This window comes from Aquila chrysaetos, chromosome 20 (genome assembly GCF_900496995.4).
Source record: "Aquila chrysaetos chrysaetos chromosome 20, bAquChr1.4, whole genome shotgun sequence".
In the NCBI taxonomy this organism is placed as follows: domain Eukaryota; kingdom Metazoa; phylum Chordata; class Aves; order Accipitriformes; family Accipitridae; genus Aquila; species Aquila chrysaetos.
This window is the reverse complement of record NC_044023.1, coordinates 688,158-715,879: the sequence shown is the minus strand read 5'-3', so window position 1 is coordinate 715,879 and position 27,722 is coordinate 688,158. Positions and strand designations below refer to the sequence as shown.

The window sequence follows — 27,722 nt, the reverse complement described above, 5'->3', positions numbered from 1 at the left end:
TTTTTTTTCCCCCAAAGCACATCACGCTCAGAAAAAACCCTAAAAAATTCTTACTAGGAAGTATTTCAAACATTTGAATTAATCAAAGACTAACTAATCAACCACTGACAGAGTTCAGTGTCTGTGGAGCCAAACTTGACAAAGAGCTAAACAGAATGTATTACTACACTTCTGGTAGAAAACTTAAGGATATTTTCAATATCTGGTTTTATAGAGCAGCAGCTTAGCAGTGAATGCATAGTTCTCATCACTGTTAATATATTTAGAGCTTTTTTTTTTTTTTTTTTTTAAATTTCACAGTTTGGACAGCATCTTGAACTCTCACCTACTCATAAAGAATATGACAAGATTCTTTGAATATGACAACAATTGTTTACTTTCTTAGTATTTTGCTTGTAAAATAATCTAGTTTGCTTTTAATGCTCTTTAACATGTGAAACCAAGAAAGCTGTCTATTGCCTGGTGACTAGGAGATGCCCTCTTAGAGAGGGAAGTCTTTGTGTCCCATCAATACTTCTCCTACTGCTGAGATCTCCAGCAAGGAGACATTATGATCTTTATTCATTAGGAGCTAAACTTTAAACTCACATCAGAAAGATTCAACAAGTTTGCGTATAACAGCCACATTCTTACTAATCTAATCAAGGTAGGATTAGACAGCCTTTATAATGCAGGTCTGAAAAAATCAATTACAGCCAGACCACTAGACAGTTTTGTGATAACTAACAATAACTCCTGCAGATGCTAAGATTACCTTTTAAAATAGTCAGAGCTTCTCTCCCTTCCACCAAAACCTCAATCTTGTTTGGTCTCCATCTGTCATTTCAGTTAATTCCATCCCCTTGAACACACACATAAGACAGTCTGACCATTTGATCAATTCTCACCACATACTGAATTGTAGAATTTAGGATGTTGAAGTGCAGCAGTGTCTTCTGTAGTCCAAATAAGAAGTGATGCCTGTACTTACCTTGCATAGTTCTAAAATTTTACTGAGAAACAGAATGAGACTACATAACTAAACATGTTACAAAGTACTGTCACAGTGGGAAAGAGATCAACGTTACATAAGCAACCTCTATTTCTTGACCTGGCTGAACAACCTCAACATATATTGATTTTTCCCGTTTTAATGGCTTATTATAGTGCATGCCTTAGGTTTTTTTTAAAGCAATTAGATACTAATTGAAGCCACTGCCCTTTCTAAAGAGTTCACTGAATTACAGCCCTATACCTCACACTGTGTTTGTTTTTCTACTGCTGAAGCTTGGGTTTGGTTTGTGGTTGGTTTTTTTTTTTTTTAAATCATTCTGAAGTATTTGAGTCAAAATTTGCAAAAGAACCCAAATCAACTCCCTGTTTACATCAAAAGCAATTAGGACAGAACTTTTTAAGAGCACACTCTGGGAGGATACAGTACCTTGGCCACATTTTAACTACCCATGACCAGGATACTCCTAGTATTATAAAGCTAGAACTACAAAACCCTTCTGCATGAAAAGCTGTAAGAAGGAAAAAGCTATAAAAGAAATGAACCAACCACAGAGTATATATAACCTTCTCAGAAAGCAATCTTTAAAAATTTGCCTGGTTGATACAGTCAGAAAACTATTTTGCTGGAATACTTCAATAGAGACTTCATCCCTGAACATATCCTAATCCCAAATAATCTGCCGTTGAGAATATTTTTTTAATTGACCAGTTAGGTGTCGTTCCTCAGGCTCCTCCAACTGCTGAATGTTTGGCTGAATCATTCAAGATTTTTTTCCTCTTTTCAGCATCCCCAAATTGACCCTTGAAGCTAATGACAAGAAAGTATCTGAAGACAAAGAAGTTTGAGCTTTCTGTATACAGGGAAATAGATTTGCAGACTTAAAGCTGGATACAGCTGTTGTGACAGTTTTGGCCTTCTGTAATTGTAAACATTAAACCAGCATCTTAACTGCAATTATTTCAGAATACATTAATTTATTCCTAAACAAAGTACTAGCATGGGGAGTTACACTGGTGTACCCAGAACAGAAGAGCAATGTAAAAAATTCGTATGCCTTCCCATGCCTCTCACTTATTCTTTCCCATTGTGATTTTCTTTATTCTACTTATCAGGTTCAAAAGAGACCCAAAGAGGCCACAGGAGCAAGGGCAGAATAACCTGTGAAGCCAGACAAGCCCTCAGATATTATATAGAAATATAAAAATTTAGATCTGAATGAGCTACCCTGCTTTAAACAGATGCTACACTACACAAAATTAAGTGCCTGTATGCATTTAGTATTTCATTTAAAAAAACCTGAGGTTACTATATTCCTAAGGTTGCAAAAGTTAAAAAATGTTGCCAGTACTTTAAGTCAAACAGTATCTGTTTGCTGTAAGCTTATATAAGCATTGTTTAGATCACCAAATACCTAGGTTTCCTAATATTCAATAATATAAAAAAACAAACAAACACCTCATCACAGGAAGACCTCCGAAGTATCTTCTGTTCTAACCTTGACTTCCATAAACTTTATTCTGCTTACTCATACTGAATACACACACAAAAGAAATGCAAAAGAACACATGAAACTAAACTTGTAGCTGAACTGGTTTTTTTTTTTAACCTTTGTACCAATTTGGAAAAAAAAAAGCTACAAAATATCTCTCTAGTAATCATGTGAAACAACCTCAAGTTTCCTTCTCCTAAGAGCAAGCTGAAAAGTAATTTGTAGTGCAAGATATAAAGAGAGAAAAATATTCAACAGCTTCTTGCATAAAACTACAAAACCTTCAGAAAATTTACCAGAATATTTTTCACCTACCATTTAATATAATCAAGCAATGCCTCAACTGGCCATGCAGCTGTAATTCTGTGACAAGTTACAACGATGTCACTCACATGTATTTCACATTAATTCCATAAAGCGTATCTGCAACTGTGAAACTGCTTTTCAAGCAGTAATTCTTACTCACTGAATTGGCATGCAACAACTTATTTATAGACTCCAAAACAAAGCCTAGCAATAGTAGTCTGTCATGCAATTTACAGAGAGTTTTTGTTTTAAATTGCAGCTTAGCCAATCATCTGCCATTCTTCCATGCAGCCATGTAGGCAGGTAACCATTCTGGATATGAAAAAACATATACTAACAAAGAGCAACTTCAACTAGTCAAATACTTGTGGCTTTCTAAAGTAAGATGCATTGGTTCTTTCCTTCTTAACATGGAAGGTACCTGCCTGGACTAGAAACAATTTAATGTTAAAGACTACTAAAATATTAGTATGCTAAAGCAATAATACATAGCCTCTCTCATTCACAGCTTTCAAACGATAAGTTTTACTCTTCTATCATGTACCCATACAAAGTCAGTGAGAAAATAAAAAGAAAATCCAGTTTTCTTAATTTGTTTGCTCAGTATGACAAGATCAAGAACATGGCTACTCCATGCTTATTTACCCAAAAAGAAGTTAGAATGCTGTTCTAAATAGATCTTACTCACTGCAGTCAACTTTATTAGTAATTAATTCACTCTTCCATCTGAGAGAGCATGACAGCTATTCTCTACCACTACTGTGGTAATAACGTGTGTTAAAATTGTCCCATTTAAGCAGAGATGTGAAACTGAAGTCCTTCCTATCTATGCTCCTTAAAGATACTACACCATTTAGCATTAGACGAAGGAGTGCTAAGATACTATCCAAACAAAACTAATGGAATAGTAGGATGCTGGTTGCCTGTGCTTTCAGAAATGTGGAGTTTCACATTTCTGTATAATTTAGTATATAAATATATAAAAATAGTATAATTTATTTCTGGTGCAACTGACATGCTGTCGTATTTGTCCAATATTCATTTCTGAGGGAAAAAAAGCCCCTGCAATCCAAACATCTTCACTCCATATATGTTATTTTTAGGTAGAATACAAAACAGTCTGGAAGGCATATTATTAAAAGTAGACCTCATATACTATATAAGACCAAAACTAGTAGAACCACAATTGTCCCAATCCCCAATCCCGCCCCCCCCCTCCAAGAACATTTTGGCTAGGCAGAGCTTTGCAGAATTTTTACTTTCTACTCTTGTTTCTAGACAGCCACAATTTGCATCGCTCACAGGTCTCTACAAATTCGGCATGTCTGACCTCATAAAAACGCATCCAGCCCACCTCAAGTATAGTAGGAATGTCTGAAACAAAGGGATGTCTTTCCCTAGGTGCTTTGTCAAATTATACACACATATTTTAAGACAGTTAATAGAAACTGAAATCATAAGTCTGACTAGCAGCATCGAGTTTTTTTTATTACTTCACTTACCTAAAAGAGCAGCAAAAATAGGAAAGCGATTTGGATTCAGGTCCAGTTGCTTGGCAACTTCATGCATTAGGTATTGGCTTGTTGTGAGACTTTTCCCATTACGGCTCAGTTTTAGGGCATGGGCACTGAAGTAGTAAGGGATGTTGCACAATGCATAATCGGAGTCATATGCAACCAAACCATGGAAACCTTTTTCTCTGCAGAAAGCAATTACTTCTTGATGATGATCCTCAATGCTCTGTGCAACCTATAGTGGAAGACAGAGTAATTAGCTACAGTGTTAAATTGCAGTACTGATTTATCACACGTATTACGATATAGCGAGTCTTTCTGAAACTATATACGTGTATTTGAAACATTTGCAGTACATATAAAGTAATTAGAAAAAAAAAAATCCAGTGACACAGCACATATGGGCAGGATGTAAGAAGCGCTCAGAAACACAATACACAGTTCTGGAAGCCTACACACTGAAGTGGCATTCCGTATTACTGAAATCATCTGAAGTAATTGTTTATTAAGAGAAACGCTCAAACTCTAAACATATTACTATACCAATGTCTGTATTAACTCACGGGAAAAATCTTAAGGCTGCGGATACTTAAGCAGTTCAGCAAGCCAAGATGCCCCCTTAAAAAGCAATCACATGATCACTTTTAAAGTTTTGCAGCCTTGTTTTAGAAGAAACAAACATAACCCTAGATGAACAGATGTAACTTTCTTGACCTTTCAAATGTCTACCTTGCTGTGTTAAGCCAAATTTTTTCCTCTTTCCACTTTCAGCCTAGTCATTTATGCACAACTGCCTCTGATGGTGCAAATTGCTTCAAGTTTATAGCCCAAACTTCACCTCTCAACTCACGTTGCCTAGCAAAGCACATATTTTAGGCTATGGCAATCAGATGACTAGAACAGACGTGTTGTGCAGGGGAGACATGGGCCAATTCCTAATGTTGGAAATATAAAAGCAACCCTTTCTTATCAAGAAGATTACACTAAAACAAAAAACGCCATGATGACAGGTTAGTACCTACAGTCCTGCATTTCTACACACCATCAGGAACGATTACAACTACAGTTTGCATACAAGCACACAAAAATAAAGCCAGCTGAGTGCTTTTGATGCCTAATGCTTTTACCATCTACATACATAATAAACATACAGCGATTCAGAAAACCCCACAGAAGTTGGGTGTTGGTATAACCTACCCTCACCAAGTATTCGATTTTAACAAAAACGTAGATAGTAAGCTATCCCAAAACAGATTAGTACGAAACTATTAGCTTCAGTCTCCACAGTATGCATGAATAACTACAGTGTTAGTGGCAGTGATGCTATTTATTTCCTCCGCAGCTGAAGCCCTGCAGAACATGAGCGAGGATCCTACACCTCCACAGCCCACTCCAACGCTCCCGCAGTCATCTACCTCTCAGCAGAGTTTTTGTTCAACAGCAAGTTTACAGTGACCCTCTTCTCATGCCTTACACTTTCTGAACCTGACATTGAATTACAGTCTTCCGGAGAGGTATGCAGAATTTTGCTTTTCCCATGTAGCTTCACAAGATGTTCCCTTTCAAGCAAAATCCTGAGCAGCTGAACAGCCAGCACCTCACTCTCCAAGATATTCCTACGATCAATAACCAGCTCACTAAGCTCTCTCTACTCCTAATGCTACCACCTCACAGTCTTAAGAAAATTGTTACTTCTTCAGAAACATGCTTGATGGACTGTATCAGAGTGTTTTTGAAATTTACTTTTGTTTGTGAGAAAAACAAGCGTGTTCATTTTTCTAATAATACTGTCACCTAGCATAACGTGTGGCTGCTGTACACAGAATTGGAAGAGACTGTGAACATCTTTGGAAAAACTTGAAGTTATCAGATTTATACAGTTACTAACTCAAGGAAGGCAATTTTAGCTTTGCCATTCCCCCCAGCCTTTACATGTTTTAAAGTAGGAAAATTCCCCAAATGCTTTTTTTATTGAGTAGATAGATTTAAATTATGTACATGTATCTAAAATCAACATCTTTCCATGCACGACAAGCACAGATCATCTATAAAAAACAAAGTAAGAACTCTTTTTGCAGCAGTAGGTGTGACATGGGTGTGCAGATAATACAAGAGAAAACTCGGTGTGTGGCCCACTCTGATCTCCTATAAACTATTTCCTCTACCTCCACAGCCTCCAGTTCCCTCCCTCCCAATTTTATAGAGCTATCTGACACAGCAAGCTATGAGCATGAACCTGCAGTATGTTTAGGTAATAGCAGAATCCACATTCAAATAATTGAACTGTCACAGGGGAAAGAGCTGTATTTACCAAGGTACAGTTAACCTGCAACAGAAAACTCTGACAGGATGAGAGTCAGAGGAACAGCTTACAGCTCTCACAAAAGTAGAGTCTGAAGATGCAACTACACCCAGGGAACATGCACACTTCAAAATCAACCCAGGGAGGGGGGACGTGGGGGAAATCACAGCCAGGAGTTTGGAATCATTTTCAAGTCTAAATCTTGTGTAAACAGTAATGGTGCTGGATCAGAAAGAGAGAAAGAGAATCCTGCCCAAGTAAACAGGCACATGCATGTTTAGATACTAAGAACAAAACAAAGTCTCACCAAAGTATTAAAGATGTTAAGATCTGCACTGCTTAAGTATTTAAATTTTAGCAAACCTGCTTTGCATACAAGTTTCTTTTAAGACTTATTCCCCCCTCCCCCAAACAGAAAAATACCAGGTCACAATTAAGCTAAGAACCAATAGGGTATTTGTTATAAGTTGGAGGAACCTGTTATTTTTACATCCTGCTGAAACCATCTGCAAGTCATTTATAATTGTTCTGGATGGAAGACATTACTCTTTTTCTCCCCTCTAATTACCAAAATAGATCAATTTCGTAGCCAGTTCCTAGCTTGGCACAGAAGCCTTCTACTGAAGACTCAAATGTTTCCTGCAAATATGAAAATCAGTTTCATATTTAAAGTTAATCAGTATTCTCAAACCAAACTTCTCAAAACAAAGTGAGAAAACACTAGAATTTCACAACTGTCTTATGCATATGTAAATAAAAAAAAATCACCCATACACGCAAACAAAAATCACTCCTTGAAGATGCATTTGCTCTTTGCCCACCAGGAGTGTTGCTGAAAAGTGAGCATGAGGGAGAACATGAATAAAACTGGGGTAAGGTTTAAAGAAAGATAGTTATAGGCAACAAACCAGATTTAGAAAGATAATACATTGTGTAAGAGAAGAAGAAAAGCAGAAAAAGAATGTGACTTAGGTTCAGCAGTATCTTTGACATGTATTATGCATGTTACCACTATAACCATGAAATATACTTCCTAACCTGAAAATGAATCAATTAAAGACAGAGCTATCCACAGTTTCTCAACAGCTCTACAAATGAAGCATCAAATGGGAATTGCTGATACCCTCCCCATCCCCAAGGCTGACCAATTCAGAGGACCAGTGCAGTTTGGACATGCACAGCGATGGCTCACTGATATGAACGTTCCTAACAGCAACAAACTCTCCCCCGGACACACATTAGTATTTGGTAATAAGCACTTGCCAACTCCCAGTGCTAACCTAAAGCAGACAAATATCCACCCCTCAAATCTTCCCCACCAAAATTGTGGGGTTTTGTGTTTGGTTTTGGTTGTTTTTAAAACAGCAGAAAAAGGACTCAGTATGATATGTCCTCTCACTCCTAAAACTGTTTCCAGAGATTAAGAATAAGGCCCTATTACTGAGAAATCGTAAAGGAGCTAATGCTGCAGCTAAGCTTGAAAGTAAACAAGTGCTACAGGTGACACTGTTGTCAAATGTGGCAACTTTATTCAGATGCAATGTACTTCAACAGAAACGAACCAAGTCTGAGACAGAATGCATTTAAAAGACTAACAGCTAGTTCAACATGCCACAAATACCAAATTTCTATCAATATCAAAACAGCTGGCTTCCTGTTGTGTACTATGCATTTCAATATTGCATTGAAGCATCCAGTTGAATACATTAAGAATTTTTTTTTGCTTTTAATATACTCCATTCATTGCTTTTACTAATGATCTCTAAGTCTTAATAACAAATTAAGGAAGATTTATAATGCACCCTCAACCAGATCAAGGTAAATACTTTCACTGCTTAGTCCCTAAAACTTTTTGCTTAAAGAATAAAAGTATTTCCTAGCTACGGGGGGGGGGGGGGGGGGGTAGTTCAAATGAGAAGATGTTTTTTCTATCATTCAAATTCCCATCATCATTCATATCCAAAACACGCACATGATTTCACTTCTACGCTGACCAGGAAAACAGTACTACAGCAGACGCAGCCATAACCTCTTCACTTTAACCAAGCGCCAAGCCCAAGACAGCACGTTCGGTGGAGCTCGACGCGCCCTGCAAGAACAAGCTTCGCCTCCAATTCCAGTTTGTTCCACACACGCTTCGCCTGGTGCGGTGGTCCCGGCCCCGCTCGGCCCCGGCGGGCCAATCCCCGCCATGGCAGGGCCGAGCAGGGCCGGGACCACCGCAGGGTGGGACTTCCACTGCCGACCGGGCTGCCCGGGGTGGCTTTACACCAGCTCGGCAAGCTGGGAGCTGAAGGGAACGCTTTCCTTCAAGAATGGGTCTGGCCGAGCGAGCAGGGTGCTAAGAGGGAGCAACAGCAACTCTCGCCCCATTGGCGGAACTAGCAGAAACTTCACCCAAAGTCACCTTTTGGGTGAGCTCCTTCCAGAGAGTCATCTTTACCCCAGGACTGCAACCTGGCCAGAATTTTTCTAATCCGCCAAAAGGGCAGTACAAAAGCCAGATAACGTTAAGCTGCTGCTAAGTGATCAAGCGTGCAACTCTAAAGGTTGCATAATATTTCTCTACACACAAGTAATTTACGATAATAAAGTCTACGAGTATGCACTCCACTCCCACTGCTCTTCCCTCCCTAGCGGGAAGGCAAGCAAGCAACTCTTAAAATTGCAGCTTCATCCCAGGGCTTGTTTTTCTAGCGTCTTGTGTTTCAATATACACAACCGCTCGGCTTAACAGAAACCATCATAAATCACGGACACTGTACAGAGAGATGCGACACGTTAATGTTCTGCAACCTTTGAAATCGTGGCCTTGGTGTCAGGGCAAGATCACCGCAGACCCCAGCTCCCGCCTCGAGCGTCGCTTCTGTTATCAGAAAACAGAAGCTGCCCCTTAAAATGAGAACTTTAAATGAAGAACTGTCAGATCGGTGCTCCTGACCCCACAAACTGGAAGTGTTTGCCGTTACGGAGTAAGGAATGAATTAATTATTCCACACTCAGTCAAAAGCCCGTTAACGCATCTAGGCAATGCTGAGCAAAACCCTCACCTTCATAAACACGAAACTGGAACCTCTCTGTATTTTGGAGCGAGCGATTTCACCTCCAGCGCAAGTTTAGACACCTCGCCTCAGTAGGGAACTTGTTGCAGATCCGCCGTGCGCGATAACTAAACTGAATTTTTTTTCCCCCTTTTTTTTCCCCCCTTCACCTTAACAATTGATGAGATTACGGTGCTTTCGGCTCACCTGCCGTACCAAAGTCCGAGCCTCGCCACCCCCCCGAGCGGAGGGGGCCCTGGGCAAGAAGGGACATTTTGAGTCAACGGAGCGGCGGCCCCGAAAGAACATGGAGGCAAAAAACCTCCCTGCTGCTGGGCCTGGCTTCACAGCCAGGGGAATCCGGGAGGCCCTGGGCGCTGCCGGTCGCCCCGCCGCCCCGCGCAGGCCTCCGGCCTGCGCGGGGCGGCGGGGTGACCGGCAGCGCCGCAAAAATAGCCAAATCCCCCGGGGATTGAGGCTGCCGAAACGCGGGCCGCCCCCGCGGGCCTCGACGACATTTTGAGGCGCTGAGGGGAGAGGCAGGGTGCCCCCCCCCCGCGCCGCCCGGGCAACCGGCAAGGCCCGGGGCAGCCCCCGGTGCCATCTTAGAGCGGCGGCGCCGTTAGAGGGGAGCGGCGGGGAGGGGGCGCTGGCGGCCCCCGGGGGGGCTGGGGCGGCGCGGGACGGGCGGGAGGCCCGTCTCCTCCTCACCTTGATGTGGAAGCGGATGAGGGCCAGGCGGATGCAGTGCGCCATGCAGACGGGCGGTAGGAACCAGACCTTGGGCGGCGGGGTGCCCTTGTTCTGGACGTGGCTGACGATCTGCTGCGCCGTCTGGCGCTCGTTGCCCTGGCGCTTCACCCACTCGTGGAGCCGGGCCTTCTCCAGGGCGCCGTTGAAGAAGACGAAGAGCTCGATGTTGCCGTTGAAGCAGGCCTTGGCCAGGGCCGCCAGGTAGCCCAGCATGTGGTTCCACTGCCCGCCGCTCACCCAGTCCGTGTAGAAGCCGCCGTAGAGCCGGTGCAGGCAGTTGTCGGCGTCGATGAGGAGGCGCAGCGGGGTCTGGGGGGGCCGCTGGCGGCCCCCACCCACGAGGCTGCCCCGCGCCAGCTTCTGCAGCTCGACGGGCACCACGGCGCTGGGGCAGTGCTTCTCGATGTAGTCCTGGAAACCCTGCACTCCCATGGTGAGGACCGGGCGGCGGCGGCGGCAGCGGCGGCGGGCGGGCGAGCGGGGGCCCGGCGGCGGCAGCGGCGGCGGCGGGGTCTGGGCTCGGGCCGGGCGGCGCGGCGGCGGCGGCTGTAGTTGCGGGTGGGCGGTGGGAGCGGTGGAGCCGGGTGGGAGCGCTGGCTGCCGTCGGTGGCCGTTCAGGGGGGAGTTGTATGGATTAGTGGGGGGCTCATGGCTGCTGCGGCCGCCATGTGCTGCTCTCACAGAGCCATGGCTCGGGGATCCGGGCTGCTGCCGCTGCGGCTCCGACTGCCGGGGGGAGGGGGAGCGGCACAGCGCGCAGGAAGCCAACCCGCCGCCGCCGCCGCCTGCGGCAGGGAGAGCGGAACAGGCGGGACTTGGCGGCGGCCGCCGCTGCCACTCACAGGCAGCGCGGGGCGCGCACACGGGGCGCCGGGGGGGGGGCGGAGAGCGCGCCCCGAGCGCCGCCGCCGCCGGCCCGGTGCCCGGTGCCCGCCGCCCTCACGGCCCCCCGCGCTGCCCTGCCCTGCCCTGCGGCACTGGGGCGGCGGGGCCCGCGCAGCCCGCCCGCCGCGGCGGTTGCATAACCCAAGCATGCGCGGGAGCGCGGGCGGAAGCGGGTGGCGGGGAAGGGGAGGGGGCTCGGGGGGCGGCGGGGGAGTGGCGGAGGGAGGCGAGCGGCCGCGCGGGGGGCGGCGGGAGCCCGCTCGGGCCCGGCCGCGCCGCGCCGGGGCGAGCCCGGCGAGCTCGCCGCCCCTCGCCGTCTTGGCCACCGCTTCCGCGGCGCCGCTGGCCCCAGGGGCCGCCGCGGCGGGCCGGGCCGGGCCGGGCCGGGTCGGGCCGCGCCGCGAGTTCCCGGGCAGCGGCGTTCCTCTTCGGCCCCGCTGCCGCCAGCGGCCGGGGCGGCGCGGCGCGGCCGCCGCCGCCATGGCGAGGGCGAGCCGGGGAAGCGGCGCCCCGGGGCGCCTGTCGTTGCCCCGCGGCTCCGAGGACCCCGGCCGTGACGGGGCCCCGGCGAGCGGCGGCCGCGCTGCCGTTGACGGCAGAAATACCCGCGGGGCCGTTCGGCCGGGCGCGGGGCGCCGCAGAGCCCCGGGCCCTCCGGCCCCGCCGGCCTCGGCCTCGGGCTCTCTGAGCGGCTCTGAGCGTTCCCTCCCCTCTTGACGGAAAGGGCAGTCACGGCCGTTATTTACAAATAATAATTACAGGCTCTCTTGGCCTCGCCCGCAACCGGGTATTTACTGCTGCCGGTGGAACTTGCAGCTGATCTGCATGGCCTTTCCGCCCTGAACAGATTTAAAAGTGGCTGCTTGCACCTTGAGGCCTGCCATCCGCAGGTTAGCTGAGCTCTTGTCGTGACTGGTAAATGAGCATAAACCTAAACTACTGGGGAAAAAAAAACCCGTTCTTTTCTGCACAGGCAGTGAGGAATTACCTTTCTTGAGGTTCAGCCAGATGACATTATTTTTTACTAGGCTGAGATTAGGGTTGCGTCCAAGCTTCAGAAGTTGCATGCAGTTTGTCACTGAAATAATAACATAGCGTCTGAGTAGTTCTCTGCTGTGCAGGTGTCAAGAAAATGTCAAGCTGCACATGCTGTATATTCACATTAATACTTTATTAATCAGGAAAAGATGTATTGCTAATGAGACTTCAGTCAGGCTGGATTGGCACTTACAGTAAATATTCCCACTGGGGAATAGCTATTTCTTAAGGAGTGGGTTGGTTCGCTCGCAGGCAGTGCAGCACTAACACAAGGCTGCTCGGTGGATGTTTATTCGAGACCACCTGGTACAGAATAAGGATGGTGAAATAAAGACAACTGCAAAAGCTATGGACATAGTCAATGAGAAATACACGTTTCTTCCTAGAAACCTGTGTTGGTAATAATCTGAGAGTGTGGTTTCCTAAGTAAATAGTCTGATCTCTTTTCAAACTACTTTTCTCTTAGACTTCCTAGAGTAGGCACATGTTACGATAACATCAAAATAATAAAACACTGTAGAACACCTTGAAAGACACACAAAATGTGGTGGTAGACTAACAGTGCTAATAGAAGGAAAGAGGATCAAGTGGAAGGAAATTCAGAATTCCAAATAGCCTGAAACACACCAAAATTTGGTCAAAAGAACAAGTTCTGCCATACCTGAAGTGCATAAAAAGCAGGTGATCAGATATGCCTACGTGTATTCAATGCTCTAACCAAATAGTACAAAGTTTGATCAAAACCAGGACAGGCCATTCTCTAATTAGTCTTAAGAAGTGAGCAATAGTTGATGCAAGAAGAATTCAATACTTGAGTCATTAATTGTCTCACAGGATATTTAGGTTCAACAGTCTTAGGAATGGCAAGTCATGTATAAATAAAATACCTCCTAAGCTTACTTGTTTGGGGTTTTTTTTGTTTTGTTGTTGTTTAAGAAGGAAAACTAGTCAAAAGCATCTGCCATCAGAAGCCTGGCTGTTAACGTCCTGACACTTCCCCTGGAGTTAGGTAGACACAGCAGAACTGAACGCTGCCGGCCTCGTGTGCCCATCCACAAGCATGACCCTCCCTCCCCAAAAGAAAACAGAAGAGAGAGGAAAAACAGAAGGGGGAACAAGGTGCTTAAAGAAGTTATTTATTTGACACAAATAGCTGTTTTCCTGCAACTAAACCTTTGGCCAGACAAGAAGGCAACAGAAGTGTAATTTAGGGACAGCAAAATTACACTGGAAAACAGGTAGACTAAGATAGACTTAAAAGAGCGACTAGCCAAAGGCATGAAGACAAGGTGTTTTTTCATCAACCAGGGGCAGAAAGCCTGCAGGATTCATCGCGTTATCTGCAGATAAGAAAATGGCACAACAGAGGAAAACTCATTGAAGAGCTTGCTTTCTCAGCACTGAGACACAACACATTTCACAGTTACTAGATGTCGGTTGTGTAAGGGAAGGGTTAATAAAGATTAACATTAAAGCCAGTGACTCATTATCCAACCTGAATAGAAGAGAATTAGGAGTGGCTCCCTAGAAGGAAGGAACTGAACAGTCATTAGGAAGAACTCCTAATGAATAACCATGTCAGGGCAAGAACACAGAGATGAATGTTATCATTTTAGTCTTGATTCCTCTGTTAACGAAACTTGGTCCCACTGTGAGATGAATATGGACGTAGGCTGTGGAATAGGCTATCCATGGTAACCTTGACAGGTACATTTGCCTGGGAATAACTGATACGCATATTATCCATGGGAAACAGTTGCTTCACATGATTTCCCTTAATATTTCTCCTCCTTTCTCACCCTGGTGTGTCTCACCATGGAGCTGCTGCCCCAGAACTTCCCAGTTCTTGCTGCTGCAGGAGAAAAACTCCCAGTCCTCCTCCTGACTGCTGGGTCTGTGAGCAGCCGTGGGTTCATCCTGTGGGAAAGATACTTTTCTGCATTGTTACTTCAGTGCTCAAAGTGAAATAATGTCTTATTATTCCGGTACTAAATTTAAATGCAGACATTTCCAAATAAACTTCCAATGAATGTTAACATTCTGCTGTTAGCTATGACTATTATTAGCTGCCCTGTTTCCCTTCCCTGTCATCTGGAGCATTTGACTGTAGTAGGGGTAAATAGCATGCAGCAATGAAACTGGCCCTTGCTTCTCCTATGGTGTATTGCTTGCATATCTACTTATTAACAACTTTGCTTACAGAAGCTTGCAGAACCTTCATGTGATTTATATAAAACCAGGAAAATTGTACTGGGACAATTCTGCAGGATGATTTACCTTCATCCTCAGTACGTATGTTGTCTCAAGTGATTTCCTTTGTTTGCTTGTTTAAGTTATAGGCATGCCTGCCACTTAGTCTAAAATAGTTGCGAAAATAGTAGAAATTGAAGAAGAACTACTTAGTTTTTAAAAAATTTGGGGGGACAAAATTTGTCACTCATTGTAGTCTTGCTCTAATTTTGTATCATAGTAGTTGCTACCAGGTGAGACATCCCTTTCTTGTATCTTAGGTTGGTGGAGTTAAACCATATACAAACACAGAAAATTTATACAACTGAAGAATTTCCATGTTCAGGTATCTCATTTTCATGTTCAGGTATCTCTCTATAGCCTTCCAAAATATCTACAAATACCATCTCACTTTAGCATGCAATAACTTTTTTCAAATATCTGTGATTGATACCTATGATGGAATATTTTCCTCTTAGGACAAAAAAACGTGTATATGGGAAACACCTAACTGAGTCATTTAAATGCTTATCAGTCTCTCCATCAGCATCAGCTCTTAGAGGAGTTTCAGTCTATTTCTGGAACTTCTTCCTTTCTCAGCTTTCTGCAAGATGTAAGATTGCAGAAACCCATGGGTGATTTGTCAGCTTAAATAGATTTATTGCTAACAGTTAATTTTTTTGTTAGTCAACAAGAAGGAATATTATTCTTCCAGCAGCAATTGGGTGATATCAATTCCCACAGTTTCTTTTGTAAAACTTTCTCTTTGCAAATAAGACTTTGCCGAAGTTTTTAGTTTCAGCTGATCTGCTCTCCCCCATCAAGCATTAATTTAAAATTAAACTTCCACCATAACTTCAAATTGTGAGAAACTAGTTGTACTGATGTCTGGTGAATATGACTTGCATCTTTTTGCTGGTATCAAGCCTTTTCTGTTGGCTGTGTACGTGTACGTATCCGCTCTGTTTTGCCACAGCAAGGAACTTTTTGCAGGAGACTAGTGCTAGAGAGTAGAATATTCTTCTGCACTTTCTCACCGGCCGCTATGAATTTTGGTGATGGATTGCTTTGCAGCATCTTAATTTGCTTTTCAGTGCTGTTCTTGCATTGGCCACGTAGAATGTGTGCCTTTCTCAAGCTCTCCGTCTCTTTTAGCTTAAGCCACTGGTTGAGCACTGTTAGCAAAGGCTGTAGGGGATGCACAGGAAACTGCAGTCCACTGATTTTTTGGTTTTTTTCATTCTCCCTTACCAGCTGGCCTAATAGACCTTTAATGTTTTGTGAGAGTTGACAGTAAATCCTACTTCTTCTTTGCCCATCTAAGATAGGGGTGCTATTCTGGCTCTCAGGAAGTCTGCTCTCCTTGCGCTTGCCCAGTGGTGACCATACAGGAAGAAGTCTTTTCTTTTTTCCCCCCCTCCTACTGGCATCTACTTTTTTATTTACCTTAACAGAATGCAGATTTATCCAGAGTGTGTTCTTCCTCATTCCATTTTTCACACAGGCAAAAGCCATTTTGTCGTAAGGTGTTTTATTTTATGTGTCCGCCTTTGCTATCAAGACAAACTGCTGTTGATTCTTGATTAATTCTTCAGAGATTTTCTCACATTTCTGGCCCTTTGTTAATTGCAGTAAGTTATTTAAGAACTGTCAGTCTTTCCCAAAATTGCTAAATCCTCCTCAGTTCTTGCACATTGAGAGTGTCTCCTGTACGCTGTCCCTGATAGCTTCCCGTGAAGAGGAGGCTAATCCAAATGGCTGACACCAGGGCAGAAGCCCAGCAAAGACACCAGTGGTGGAACAAAGACTTTTTTTTCAGTGTCTTCATATTATTTGGGAATTTCACTTGGCATCTTAATTTTGCTGTGAGCTCCTTGTAATACTTTCTCCATTATGGTTGTTGGCCTGTGTTTTGGTGTGTTGTCTGTCATCCACCAGACAGACTTTTTTTTAGTATCACTAACAATTACCAATGCAAAACACTAGCAAACAGCTCCCCTGGAGTGCCTATTCTAAGAGTTGTGGCTATGACAAACCCCGCATCACATTTTCGAGTACCTGGTCTCTTGTTCCTCCTGAACCGATACGTATTTTGTGTGTTTGTTTGAAAAAAGCAGGTTTAGGAAGTGTACTGTATTTGAATGAACTGGGCAACAATTTACGTTTCTTGTATAGAATGGTGAATGCAGAGAGAGGGAGTGAAGGCGTAATGCCACAAAAACAGCATCACGAGGGGCTGCGTTATCTTCCTGGGCGGATATTACAAGACCGCTTGTTGGCAACCACTTCTGAATTGCACTTTTTTCTATTTTCTCGGGCTAGTTGACCCATTAATATCCTCTTCGAGTCTATTTTTTTCCTCTCCCTCTTTTCCAAAGGCATCTGCTGCTTTCCAAATAATTTCTTTAGACCATTCAAATACTAGTAAAACATGCCAGGCCAACACTGAAATCTTTTGTAGTCAGGGCATATCTGAAAGCACGCCGCTTGCTACGTGAATGGCAGAGGAAGAGAAAAGAACTTCTACGAAAGCCTGCTGTGAAGCCCACGTTAAGATGAAGCACTATGTAGTCCAAGGACTAATCCAAAGAAAAGATGAGTAAAAAGCCATCGTACTTTAGTAGAGCCACTGCTACACTCAAATGTGAAATTTTTGATTGTACGTAGAGGCCAACCCGTTAGGAGCTAGGCCCTGTACAAACATGGGGTAAATGACAGTATTGCTCCAGCAAACTTCTAGAGCAAGAAAACGACTGGCAGCGAGTCCTCCGAGTGTATGGGAAAAGCAGCCTCGCAGAGGAGGGGGCAAGTGACGCCGTCTGAAAGAATTCCTCCTTTCAGAGAACAAGCAGCGCTTTCACAGCAGTGGATACTTAGCCGTGGCACACAGTATACAGATTACATCAGGTCCATTCGCTGCCTTTAATTATTTTTAAAAAACAAAAGCGTGAAAATTTTCAATTCTAAATTTGAATTTTCAAGAGTAAAAGCATAACTAATAAAGGCATTATGAAGCAGGCAACAGGAGCTGGTGGAGAGCAATAGCACTGGTTCTTCAAAAACCTGGAACAGTAGCACGCTGTTCCGTTGGTATTAATGAATAGTTGTGTGAGACGTACAAAAAGCCAGTATTTAAAGTATATTCTACAGCGCTTTTTGCAGGAGCATCAATAGTATTACAAACGGATACTAATACATTACTATAGCTAGATGCTACAACAAATACGATGCATTTGCAAGTGGTATCATCGGAAGAGCACATAGGAGCTAAAAATATATACTGTGGCCATTTCAGAAGAGCAGCTATTTACACATCTAACACTTTAAAAACATGTCATTTTTATTGGCATTTATGCAATTAACCCAAGTGTCTAAAGCATGTAAGTGACAGATTTAGCTACCTAAATGTGGGATACGGATGCCAGGTTTGGGAACGCCATCCGAGCCAGACCTTCACTTTCAGTCTGCTACAGTAACTAAATTCTTCATCTTACCCAAACACATGCCAGCACGGTCTACCAGTGCATCATCCGTAGATGTAGATAGCTCAGTTATTTGTCTTACCACGTACTGCCCTTATTTCATCCCTACGACTCTTGCTGCACAAAGCTGTGCTCTAAAAGTCAAGTAAAAAAAAAAAAAAAAATTAAATTGATTTGAATTGCAAAGTATAAATTTGTGGGGCCGTGCCGGCTTGAATCTGCGCACAGGCTGAAATGAGCTCTACAAAATCCAGGCTTTTCAATGCAGTGGGCAGGACACAAGGGATACTTTGTGCTGTTGCCTTTCCAGTCGCATAATGGCTCTCCATGTCTGTCCTGCGGGCACAGCCGCCACTCCTGGGACGAGGTACTCCTTGAGCTGGTGCAGTTAGAGAAGAGGAAAAGCAGACACAATCCTCCTGTTGTCCAGATCTGGCCCACGAGCCACCAATTAGACTGTTCTGAACTACAGCGCTCAGTTCAAAGGGCTGCTAATTGTATTTTAATGACAATTTAAATGATACTGCTGATCATTTCAGAAGCATCCAGATGACTAATTACTAGTAGTCTATGTGGTGCTTTAAGCAGGGAAAGCACTGTAGAAACATGAAGTAACATTAATGTTCTCAATGGCCTTCAATGCCCTCCCACGTATCAAAAGCATTGTCTCTTGTTCATAGGCCCAAACCTCTGCCCTGGCTGCTCACATCTGTCATTCAGCTGCCCAGCTGCAGCAGATGTTTTTTGCAGCATCCTGGAAATAAGTAAAAGGAGCAGCGATTCAAAATTACCTACATTAATTAACCAGAATTCTACCAATATTAACAAAATATACTAGTAATAGATGTTTGATATCATAGATAACAATAAACTAAAATTGTTACGACATCCCCGCTTCAGAACATTTTACCTTAAATACTGGCTCGATCGAACTGAACCTCTGAACAAAGCGTGGTCCGGATATTTAAAAAAGCTCGCCAGAAATGCAAGTGCCTCTTTGTCGCGGGCATTATTTCTTTCCTCCATGTTGCAGCCACGCAGGAGGAGCGGTGGGGAACCCGGCCGGTCTGCAGAGCGCACAGTGCCAGAGCTGTGCTTGTGCCGCGGGTCCCAGGGATTTCGGTTTCCAAGGCTGGCAAGTCAGTACCCGCCAGAAGCATTAAATTCCTTTCCAAATGTTTACTTGTATTTTGTACAAGATGCCCATAGTCTGTTGAGGAATCCATTCTCCAGAAAAAATATTTAGAGTGCAAGTCACAGTTTTCCCCTTCAGAAATTCAGCCAAAACACACCGAATCTGCTAACCACTGACAACATAGTGGTGGTCAAGATGTTTATACATAAAACACTATATCAGTGAGAGTAAAGCACACATCTTGCCCGTGCAATAGATATCCAGTAATGAAATGGAAAAGCTGGCGAAGCCCTTTTCTAAAATACATGCTTTTATGAGAATATAAGTTAACTGTAGTACCGTGGATTTTAAATGCCAAATCTAAGCAATTAGAATTTTGAAGAGACTTTTACTGGTGCAGGAAAAAAAGGAGGCTTGTTTTCTCATTGGAAAATAAAATGCTTGTAAATAAATACTAATGCTGATTTTTTTGGTGAAGATTTATGTGAGATTAATCCCTTTACAGTCCTAGAGTGTATTAGGTTTCACTAATCTACCCTCAATTTTATGTGCGATTGCAGGCATAGGACAAGAGCGAGGAGCTAGCTCTGCTCTGCGACCAGGCACGCAGCAAAGAGAGTGAGATCATCTATGTACACTTTACACCTGAAGCCAGTGATTTTGTGCCTGTAGTTGCATGAGCACCTGTTTGTGTGAGCAAGCCCCTGAAACTGCTTTAAGAGAGACATTTGTTTATGCAGATAAGGTGGCTGGTTACAAAACAATGAGATTTGCACATGGGAAGAATTTTGCATGCAATTTTCAAGATGCCTTTTTTGCAGCCATTTGATCCAGGAGTTTTGCTTTCCACGTAAATGATCTGTCTCCCTTGCTTGGGTAATGCTTTAAGCATGTTATTTGTGTTCCTCTCCTTTTTCTTAAGGCTGTGCAGCGATGGTGTCTTTGGAAATGAAAGTCTTGAAAAATTCTTGCACTTTGTTATGAAGTGCTGGTTTTTTCCTCTTACAACATTGATGGTGTTTGAAACCGAGTAGATCCGAGGGCAAGTTATTCCTCCGTTTTCTGTTTCAGGAAACGTTTGCCTTAACTGCCAGTATATGCTTACAAATCTCACAGCTTGTACAGAATAGCAGACCTGAGCTGATGCCAGAAAAGTGCTGGTCTGGTAAGAGGTAACGTTTAAATTTATGTATTTCCAGATTTTTTAATTAAAGATTGTTCACATTTGGTTTTCATTCCTTTCGGAAAGGTCTGAGATATTGGTGGTTTAGGTTTTTTGCCTGATTTATACAGATTACTTTCTCATCCTCATTTATTCTTTTAAAGATATATCACTTGAAATTTACCCAGTGATTTTCTTGCCTTTAATGTAAGTCAGGAAAGCATTTAAAATTTAGAGAATGAAATATTTTTGAATAACAGCAACTCTTTTGCAAGAGATGAAAAGAGTTAAAAAACCAGCAAGCTTGTCACTTGATGACAGAAAACCTTACTTTTGAAAGTCGTACAAACATGCAGCCTGGCCTGCGTTCAATGTCTTGACTGCCATAAAACTAGAAACATTAATTAGCATATATTCATCGTCTAGTTCTGAAAAGGAAAAAAAAAAAAAGTAAATATTACATAGTTCTCAGTAACAAGATTTTTATTTTCCAGAAGACGTCAGTTTAATTCTCCAGATACTCTTAGTATATAGAGCAACTTTTGATCTCCCCCTACATAATACAGTGCGGGAGAGTGTCTCTTTAAAATCATTTATAAAATAATTCAGGACTGTGGGTGTCTTTGATCTGTTCCTCTCTGCTAAAGTACAGAAGAGAAGAACATGTCGCTTAGCAACCCTGCGCCGGAATTGGGGGGGGGGGGGGGGGGGGGGGGGGGGGGGGGGGGGGGGGTAGGCGGGGAGGGATGGATGGTCCAGAGTCACAAAAGGGAAAGATTAATCCCCATCAGAAAACTAAACTTCTGACAACACTTCTCTAAAATGAAACAAGCAAACAAACAAACACGGGTGTTTGCAGAATGAGGTAATTTCACTTTTTTCTTTTTTTTTTTTACCCCACTTCTGGTCTATTAATAGTAATCTTACAACCAAATCAGAAAATCAGGCACGGGATAGGCAACGCAGTCTTAAATAGCTTCAGGACTGGGTTGCAGTCAAAGGGAAGCTGAAGTTTTATTTTTAAACCGGTTAAGCATATTTTAAATTGAATTAGTGTTGTCAAGACTAATCATAATTAATTTCATACTGCAGTTTTTGTCTGAACACTTCAAATAAATTTCGTGTGGAGTCTCATCCTATTTTACAGTTGGACAGCTTAAGTGTCACCAGACTGATTATTTAGGGTCACTTACCCTGTTGTAAATAAAAACCTAGATTTCTCTAAATGGTTACCAGGCTGTGATTAGCTGGTAACTAGGTAACAGTAACTCTGAAAAAAATATCAGTTAGGAAAGTAACTTTGCACTGAAGTAGATGAGCAGCACTCGGACAACCTCTACCATTTCTGCAGCTGCAAGATGATAATGTCCCGCAGAGCAGTGGCAGGAGTGGGTACCATCTCGAACCACTCCTGCTCTTTCCATTTCTGACCAGTGTTGTCCTAGACCAGCCCTAATTTACCTTTTTCTTTTGCACGAGAACTGAAACATCAAACCCCACAGCCCTGCACGGCTGAGTTATGGAAGAGAAAACTGCTGCAAAAAACTGCAAGAGGAAGAATGACAGAACTATTTTAAATGTAGCCCACTTCAACATGTTTCACACAGATGAAAAATATCTCATAATTAAAGGTAAATTGTTATGCCTCATCTTATATTAAAGATCATAAAGCTTATTTAAAATCTTCTTAATTTTTATTCCACTTCCAAATCACCTATAACTTATTACTGAACATATCGCTGTACAGTTAAGAGTACCCCTAAATGCTAATGGTTCACGTTTCTCCCAGAGCTCTGTACAGGCAATTCCGCACTCAAATTCTGTAGTAAAATTGCAGATTATTAGAGCAAATGCCTACCTCGATCCACAGGCTAGGAGCTTATCTAAACTGGCATCTGTTGCATATTCCAGCAATTACAAACATACTTGAAACTAGACATTATTGAACTCTGAAGTGACGCTTATTTTTATCTAGTAAGGGAAGTGGTAAATGATAGCATGGACCTCATTAAGATCTAAATTTCTTAGAATAGTGTACCTAAGAACTTAATACATAAGTAGCAAGAGAATTTTTTATTACCCATATGTAGCAAAGACCTATAGAGTAGAATCCCGTCTCCAATGAGATCAATGGGAATTTTACTAGTTACTGCAGGGGTGCCTGGATTTTACCCAGGATCTCCGAGAGTGCGCTTTTTGTATGGGCAAATGCTTCTGTAATGTGATTCTTTGGAGAAATTTAATTAGAGAGAAATGTGTAAAGCACTTGGCATTAAGTGGTCTAAGTTTGTTAACGTACAGTATTTAGAATGAAGCCCAAATTAGAAGCAAATAATGCTAACTCAACTGTGAGCATTTCAATAAAAATTACTTTATGAAGAAGCTTGCGTACTCTCTGCTTTTTTATTTTTAACAGATATTTTCTATATGCTTTCATTTTTATGATCCAAACAAATTTTGAGGCTTTATCTGAAATGTCACAGTCTGAAGCAAACACTATTGACTTGACTTTATCTTTGCTCTGAATTACACCAGGGTCAACAATTCTTTACTGTAACTTAATACTGAATAAGTATTTTTGCTGACTGCCGAAATCGAGTGGGCAGAGGAGTCCAGCAACAGTAGAACTCTTTTACTTGCACTTATGTTTACAGTACCAGTTCATATACTTAGTGGTTTTTATTTTTAGGAAAAAGAAATATGTAATATCCATGAGGCTAAGATTATCTTCGCTGGAGATTCTTGTTGTTACAAAAAAATTATGTGATTCCTCCAACAGAGACGGAACAGCTCCGGCTTTTCAAACACACAAGCAGACTTTGTGAGACTGGTAGTTTTGAGGAATACATTTTGGACTACGCTGACTTAAAAACATGTACAATTAACATAGCTTTCTGGTTATGGCATTCAAGTTACCAGATCAGGATGATACATGAAAAAAATATGCAGATAAGGCATGGTTTGCCCAAACATGTCATCAGAAACTGACTTCCTAAAGGTATGTCTCAAGCTGGAGAATGAAAACACAGATGTGTGATATTTTTCCATTTCAGAGCAATCATTATAATATCACTATGATGCAGACTACCTTCACGACTTCATAATCACGGTAGTGACAGAGGGAGAGTAATCTAAATTCCCAGAAGCATCGTGTTGGAGCACTCTCAGTTTAGTGCAAAAATTCTTGAAAATATACTTGGTGGAGAACTGGGCCCAGCTGACAGCATTGGGGAAAAGAAGATTTTCTTTGGTGTGGGACATTACACTGTGACAGCCTCTGTTCTTAGAGAAGAATCTCTAATCTAAAATATATCAGACTCTTTCTTTCTCTTGTAATGTCCTCCTAAATGAAAATAGAATTATTCAGCTTTTTTCATGATGCATAGAAAAGTTTGAAGTTAAAAATAAATCTCAGATCCATCTCAGTAGAGGGACAATGGCTGTCTTTTCTCTTTAAGAAAAAAGCACACTGGTCCCATTGCCCTCTGCAAAACAGTAGGTCATCACAGAAAGGTTTTTTAGTATTTGAAGCTCAGTTTCCCCAGCGATCAGTACTTACAGCAATGAGGACTGCAGCAGTTTCAGAGAAGCTGGACATCTTTACTGCTTGCAGTACTACCACAACATATCTGACTACAGCACCAGAAAGCTGGCATATAAATGGACTGGAAAATTCACTGACATGCTTTGATGTTGCATATATGCAGAATTTGAAAGGAATAGGAGAGTTTATTTTTAAAAGGAAATTAATAAAAGATATTATACGGCTATGCAAAATAATGGGTGGTATAAAGGAAGGTCAGGAAATTTCTTGTTGTTTTTCTCACCATGTAAGGAACATGGGCATTCACAGAGGGAGATACATTATGCAAAAAAAAAAAAAAAAACCCAAACAACCAAAAGAACCCACTCCCTGTTTGATTTCACGATGTGCCCTTGCTGCGAAGTCTGTCCCCTGACCCAGCTCAGCCGAGTGGGGATCGTTGGACAGCCTGCCCTAAACCAGCCCTGCTTGCTGCTGTCTCTCATCGGAGTTACCACAAGTAGCATCAGTGAGGTGTTGCAGTGCTGAAAATTTGTGAGTGGAAACAAAGGGGTTTGCAGGAGAGGAAAAAAAATGGTGCGGGGAGGTCCTCCTCCTTGGAAAGCCTGCTGAACGATACCTTTTTCCTTGGAAGAAGTCATATTTACGTGGGGAATTTACATGTACCAGTGACTGTGGCACAATATTTCTGAGGAAGCCCCTTGTTAATATTTTGGCAGCATGAGAGTGTTTTTTCCCAATTGCAAATGTCACTCCATCTGCCACAAAGCCATTGGTTCCAACAGTCTCTCCTTCCCTGTTAAAGGGGCATCACAGAAACATTATGTTTGCTGTTGGGATATCAGGAGAGAAAAGCGATATGAATGTGTCGAGTGCTGCAGCAGTGTGCCCTGTCTGTGGGGAGTTTGCCATGAGGAAACAAGCCAGCTGAGGAGGTGTATCTTCCTTCCTATATACTAGTGAGTGAACTTTTAATTTAGCTGTGTTTAACATCATTTAGTTAAGATTTTGATAATGCCACTGGCTTGAATCTAAGTTATATCATAGAAATATTTGTGTGAAGGGACCCCTAGATTAACTCCCACCTTCCACTCAAAGCAGGACTGTCACCAACACTGGATCAGGTCTGCTGTGATTTTACCTCACCAAATCTTGGGTGTCCCCCTCTGAGCAACCTCTTCCCATACTGCAGTATCCTCCCAGTGAAGAAGTTCTTCCTAATGTCCAGTCTGAACCTCCCAGGCTACAATGTGTGGCCACTGCCCTTTACTATACCATCTGTCTCTACCGAAAAGTGCGTTGGCCCCATCTTCTTTCCAACTCCAGTTCAAGCAGTTGCAGCCTGCTATTAGCTCACCCCTTAGCCTCCTCTGCACCAGACTGAAAAGCCACAGGCTCCTCTGTCACCTGAAGCATGTGCTCTATGTCCCTGACCATCCCAGCAGCCCTCTGCTACCTTCCCTTCCCATTTCTGAACCTCCTCTTGACCTGGGGGCCCAAAGCCAGACACAGTATTCCAGGCCTGACGTTACTGGTGCTGAGACAAGAATAATGAGTTTCCTCAATCTGCTGGCCACCCTTCTTCGAAAGTAGGCCAATGTGCAGTTTGCCCCATTTGCAGTGAGCATACCGTTGGCTCATATTTGACCTGATGTCCACCGTAACCTCCAGGTCCTCTCCAGGAGGGCTGCTGCTCAGCCAGACAGTTCCCAGCCTTATTCTGCCCAAGATGTGGGACTTTGTACATCTTGTTAAACTTGATGGGATTTCTGCTGGCTGGATCCCAAGTTCCTGAAGATCCCTCCACAAAAGTTAGTATTTGGCATGTCAACGACTCAACCCTAATTTAGTGTCATCTTCAAGTTTGTCATTTCTGCATTCTATACCATCATCCAGGTCATCAGTGAAGAGGCTAAACAGTATCAGCCCTGGTGTTGACCTTGGAGTATTCTGCTTCCTTCCAGCCACCAAACAGATGTCGAGACATTGATGGCTATCTTTCAGTCTGGAATCTCTCTGAGTGAGCTTTCTGACTGTGACACATGAACTGAAGGAAGAGCTGGTTTTCTGTTTGGTACCTTAACTGGTAACGTATTCTTAAAGTGTTTCAGCAGATGGTAGCGGGCTACATAGTGTGCAATAGTAGCAAAGCCAAAACATTGTTTAAATTTAGTAGAATTCTGTAAATAGGCTTCTAAAAAATCACATTAAACAAGAAATGGTTCTTACCGTGTAGACTTTCTACATTTTTCAATACCTAATCTAGCATTTTAGAGTATACAAAAGTTCTTTTGCAATTAAAAAAATTAACATTTGGCTTTTGTTCTGCATTGGAATCAAACTAACCTCTCACCATTCCCGGGAGCAGGAGGGAGAGTCCTCCACACCAGGACAGCCAGGGGACCTCTGCGGCACACCAGTCATCCACGTCCCATCCCTGCTTCAGCTCAGGGCCCGATCTCCTAAACCTCAGGTGCATCTCCCAACTGCTGTGTTATTGGCTTTCCTGGGACAGGTGGATGGCACTGTCTCTCTGCAGTCCCCTACATTTTCAAAGTTTAACATTGTTAACAGATCTCTGTCTCTGCAAAACACTGTTTTTAGCAAAACATCACATGACCACAAAGATATCTTCCTGATTTGTTTTTTGAAATCTGCATTATAACAAGGAAAAAAGGTATGTGATTCCTTAAACCCAAAAGAGACATCCAACAGAAAAAAACAAACTCAATTCTAAAATGACTATTTCAGTGATGACTTGTAATCTGTGTGGTTTCATCTACTTGATAATACCCAGCTTAGTGTTAGATCTAAAAAAAGAATGAAATGAGAAAATCATTCCTTTGATATGCATTAAATTATTCAGTTAGTAAATTAGTGAATCTTATTCTGAATGTTATTAGCTATTAGCATGTTACACTTCTTGATGTTGCTCATGAAGAATGCATATGAAAATGAGGAAAAGATTTTCCTTTTGAAGTTGCTGCCACTTGAGTTGTTGACATTTCTTTTAATTGGTGGCTGTCCTCTTGAATGCGGTATTCTGCTGTCTGTTTTTATGAGAGATTCTTCATTTTTAATTTGTTCTCTCATTGATTAGACTTTTTTTTGAATGGGTAACTCTCAAAATAATTAGCCTTTCAGGGGAACCATGTTCTCCTAAATAGTTATTAATGAGTATCTCCCCCATTCAGTTTACTTAGGCCTTTTCATTAGGAGAATTTCAAGCTTACATCTGGCCTGGTTGCACTGTGGCTGGTACCACTGAAGACAGCAGGAATCTCACTGCAGATTTCAGGAAGAACAAGATCAGACCCTAGGAGTGAAGAAAGATCATTTGCATTCTGAGGAAGATGTCTGTTTTCTAGGAGAACCTACAAATGTTTCTTCAGGCTCCAGGGTAGGATTCAGGAGGGAGTGAAATGAGTGAAGGAAAACAAGGTAATTCTATCTGAACAAGGATACTGTCTTCAAAGACGCTATCAGCTTCAGCAGCTGGGCTAATGAGCCTCAATTATACTGCCAGTTTTACAGTACTGGAAATGTACAGCTCCCTTTTATTTAAAGTCAATGTACGTTACATAAAAATAAACCCATTAAAACCAACAGTCATTCTGCATCTGAAGTTATTTTCCCACTGAAGAGCCAAGGATCTTCAATAAGAACATACTTTGTTTTAGAAATTATTGCCAGTGTTACACTTGCAATTAAAGAGCATAGTGGATAATAAAATACTCCAACACGTCATGCATTGCTGCAATGATCTAATCCCATTCTGGTTCCTGTTTGGCTTCTCTAAGCCAGTTCTCATCCCTTCCCTTATTCATGTCTTTAACCTTAAAATCTGC

The 27,722-nt window shown here is 42.8% G+C and overlaps 1 protein-coding gene and 1 long non-coding RNA gene across 8 annotated transcripts in view; one reads left to right on the top strand and one right to left on the bottom strand.

The window, feature by feature from the left end:
* Positions 1-11,270, bottom strand: part of FAM120A (family with sequence similarity 120A) — a 56,205-nt gene extending 44,935 nt beyond the window's left edge. For 3 of the 6 annotated variants that reach the window (XM_030043469.2, XM_030043471.2, XM_030043470.2), the window contains exons 1-2: positions 10,358-11,268; positions 4,292-4,538 (exon numbers count right to left, since the gene is read on the bottom strand). In XM_030043469.2, the coding sequence (XP_029899329.1) occupies positions 4,292-4,538; positions 10,358-10,831 (721 nt within the window). In that variant the 5' untranslated portion in view covers positions 10,832-11,268. Of the gene's footprint in view, positions 1-4,291; positions 4,539-9,655; positions 9,759-10,357 lie in introns of those variants that run through there. The other 3 variants (XM_030043467.2, XM_030043466.2, XM_030043472.2) reach the window with 3 other exon arrangements.
* LOC115353723 overlaps positions 10,719-27,722 on the top strand; it is a 28,796-nt gene continuing 11,792 nt past the window's right edge. The window contains exons 1-3 of one of the 2 annotated variants that reach the window (XR_005930981.1): positions 10,719-10,832; positions 20,240-20,340; positions 25,771-27,315. This is a non-coding gene — a long non-coding RNA (uncharacterized LOC115353723). Of the gene's footprint in view, positions 10,833-20,239; positions 20,341-23,109; positions 23,329-24,679; positions 25,686-25,770; positions 27,316-27,722 lie in introns of those variants that run through there. The other variant, XR_005930982.1, reaches the window with a different exon arrangement.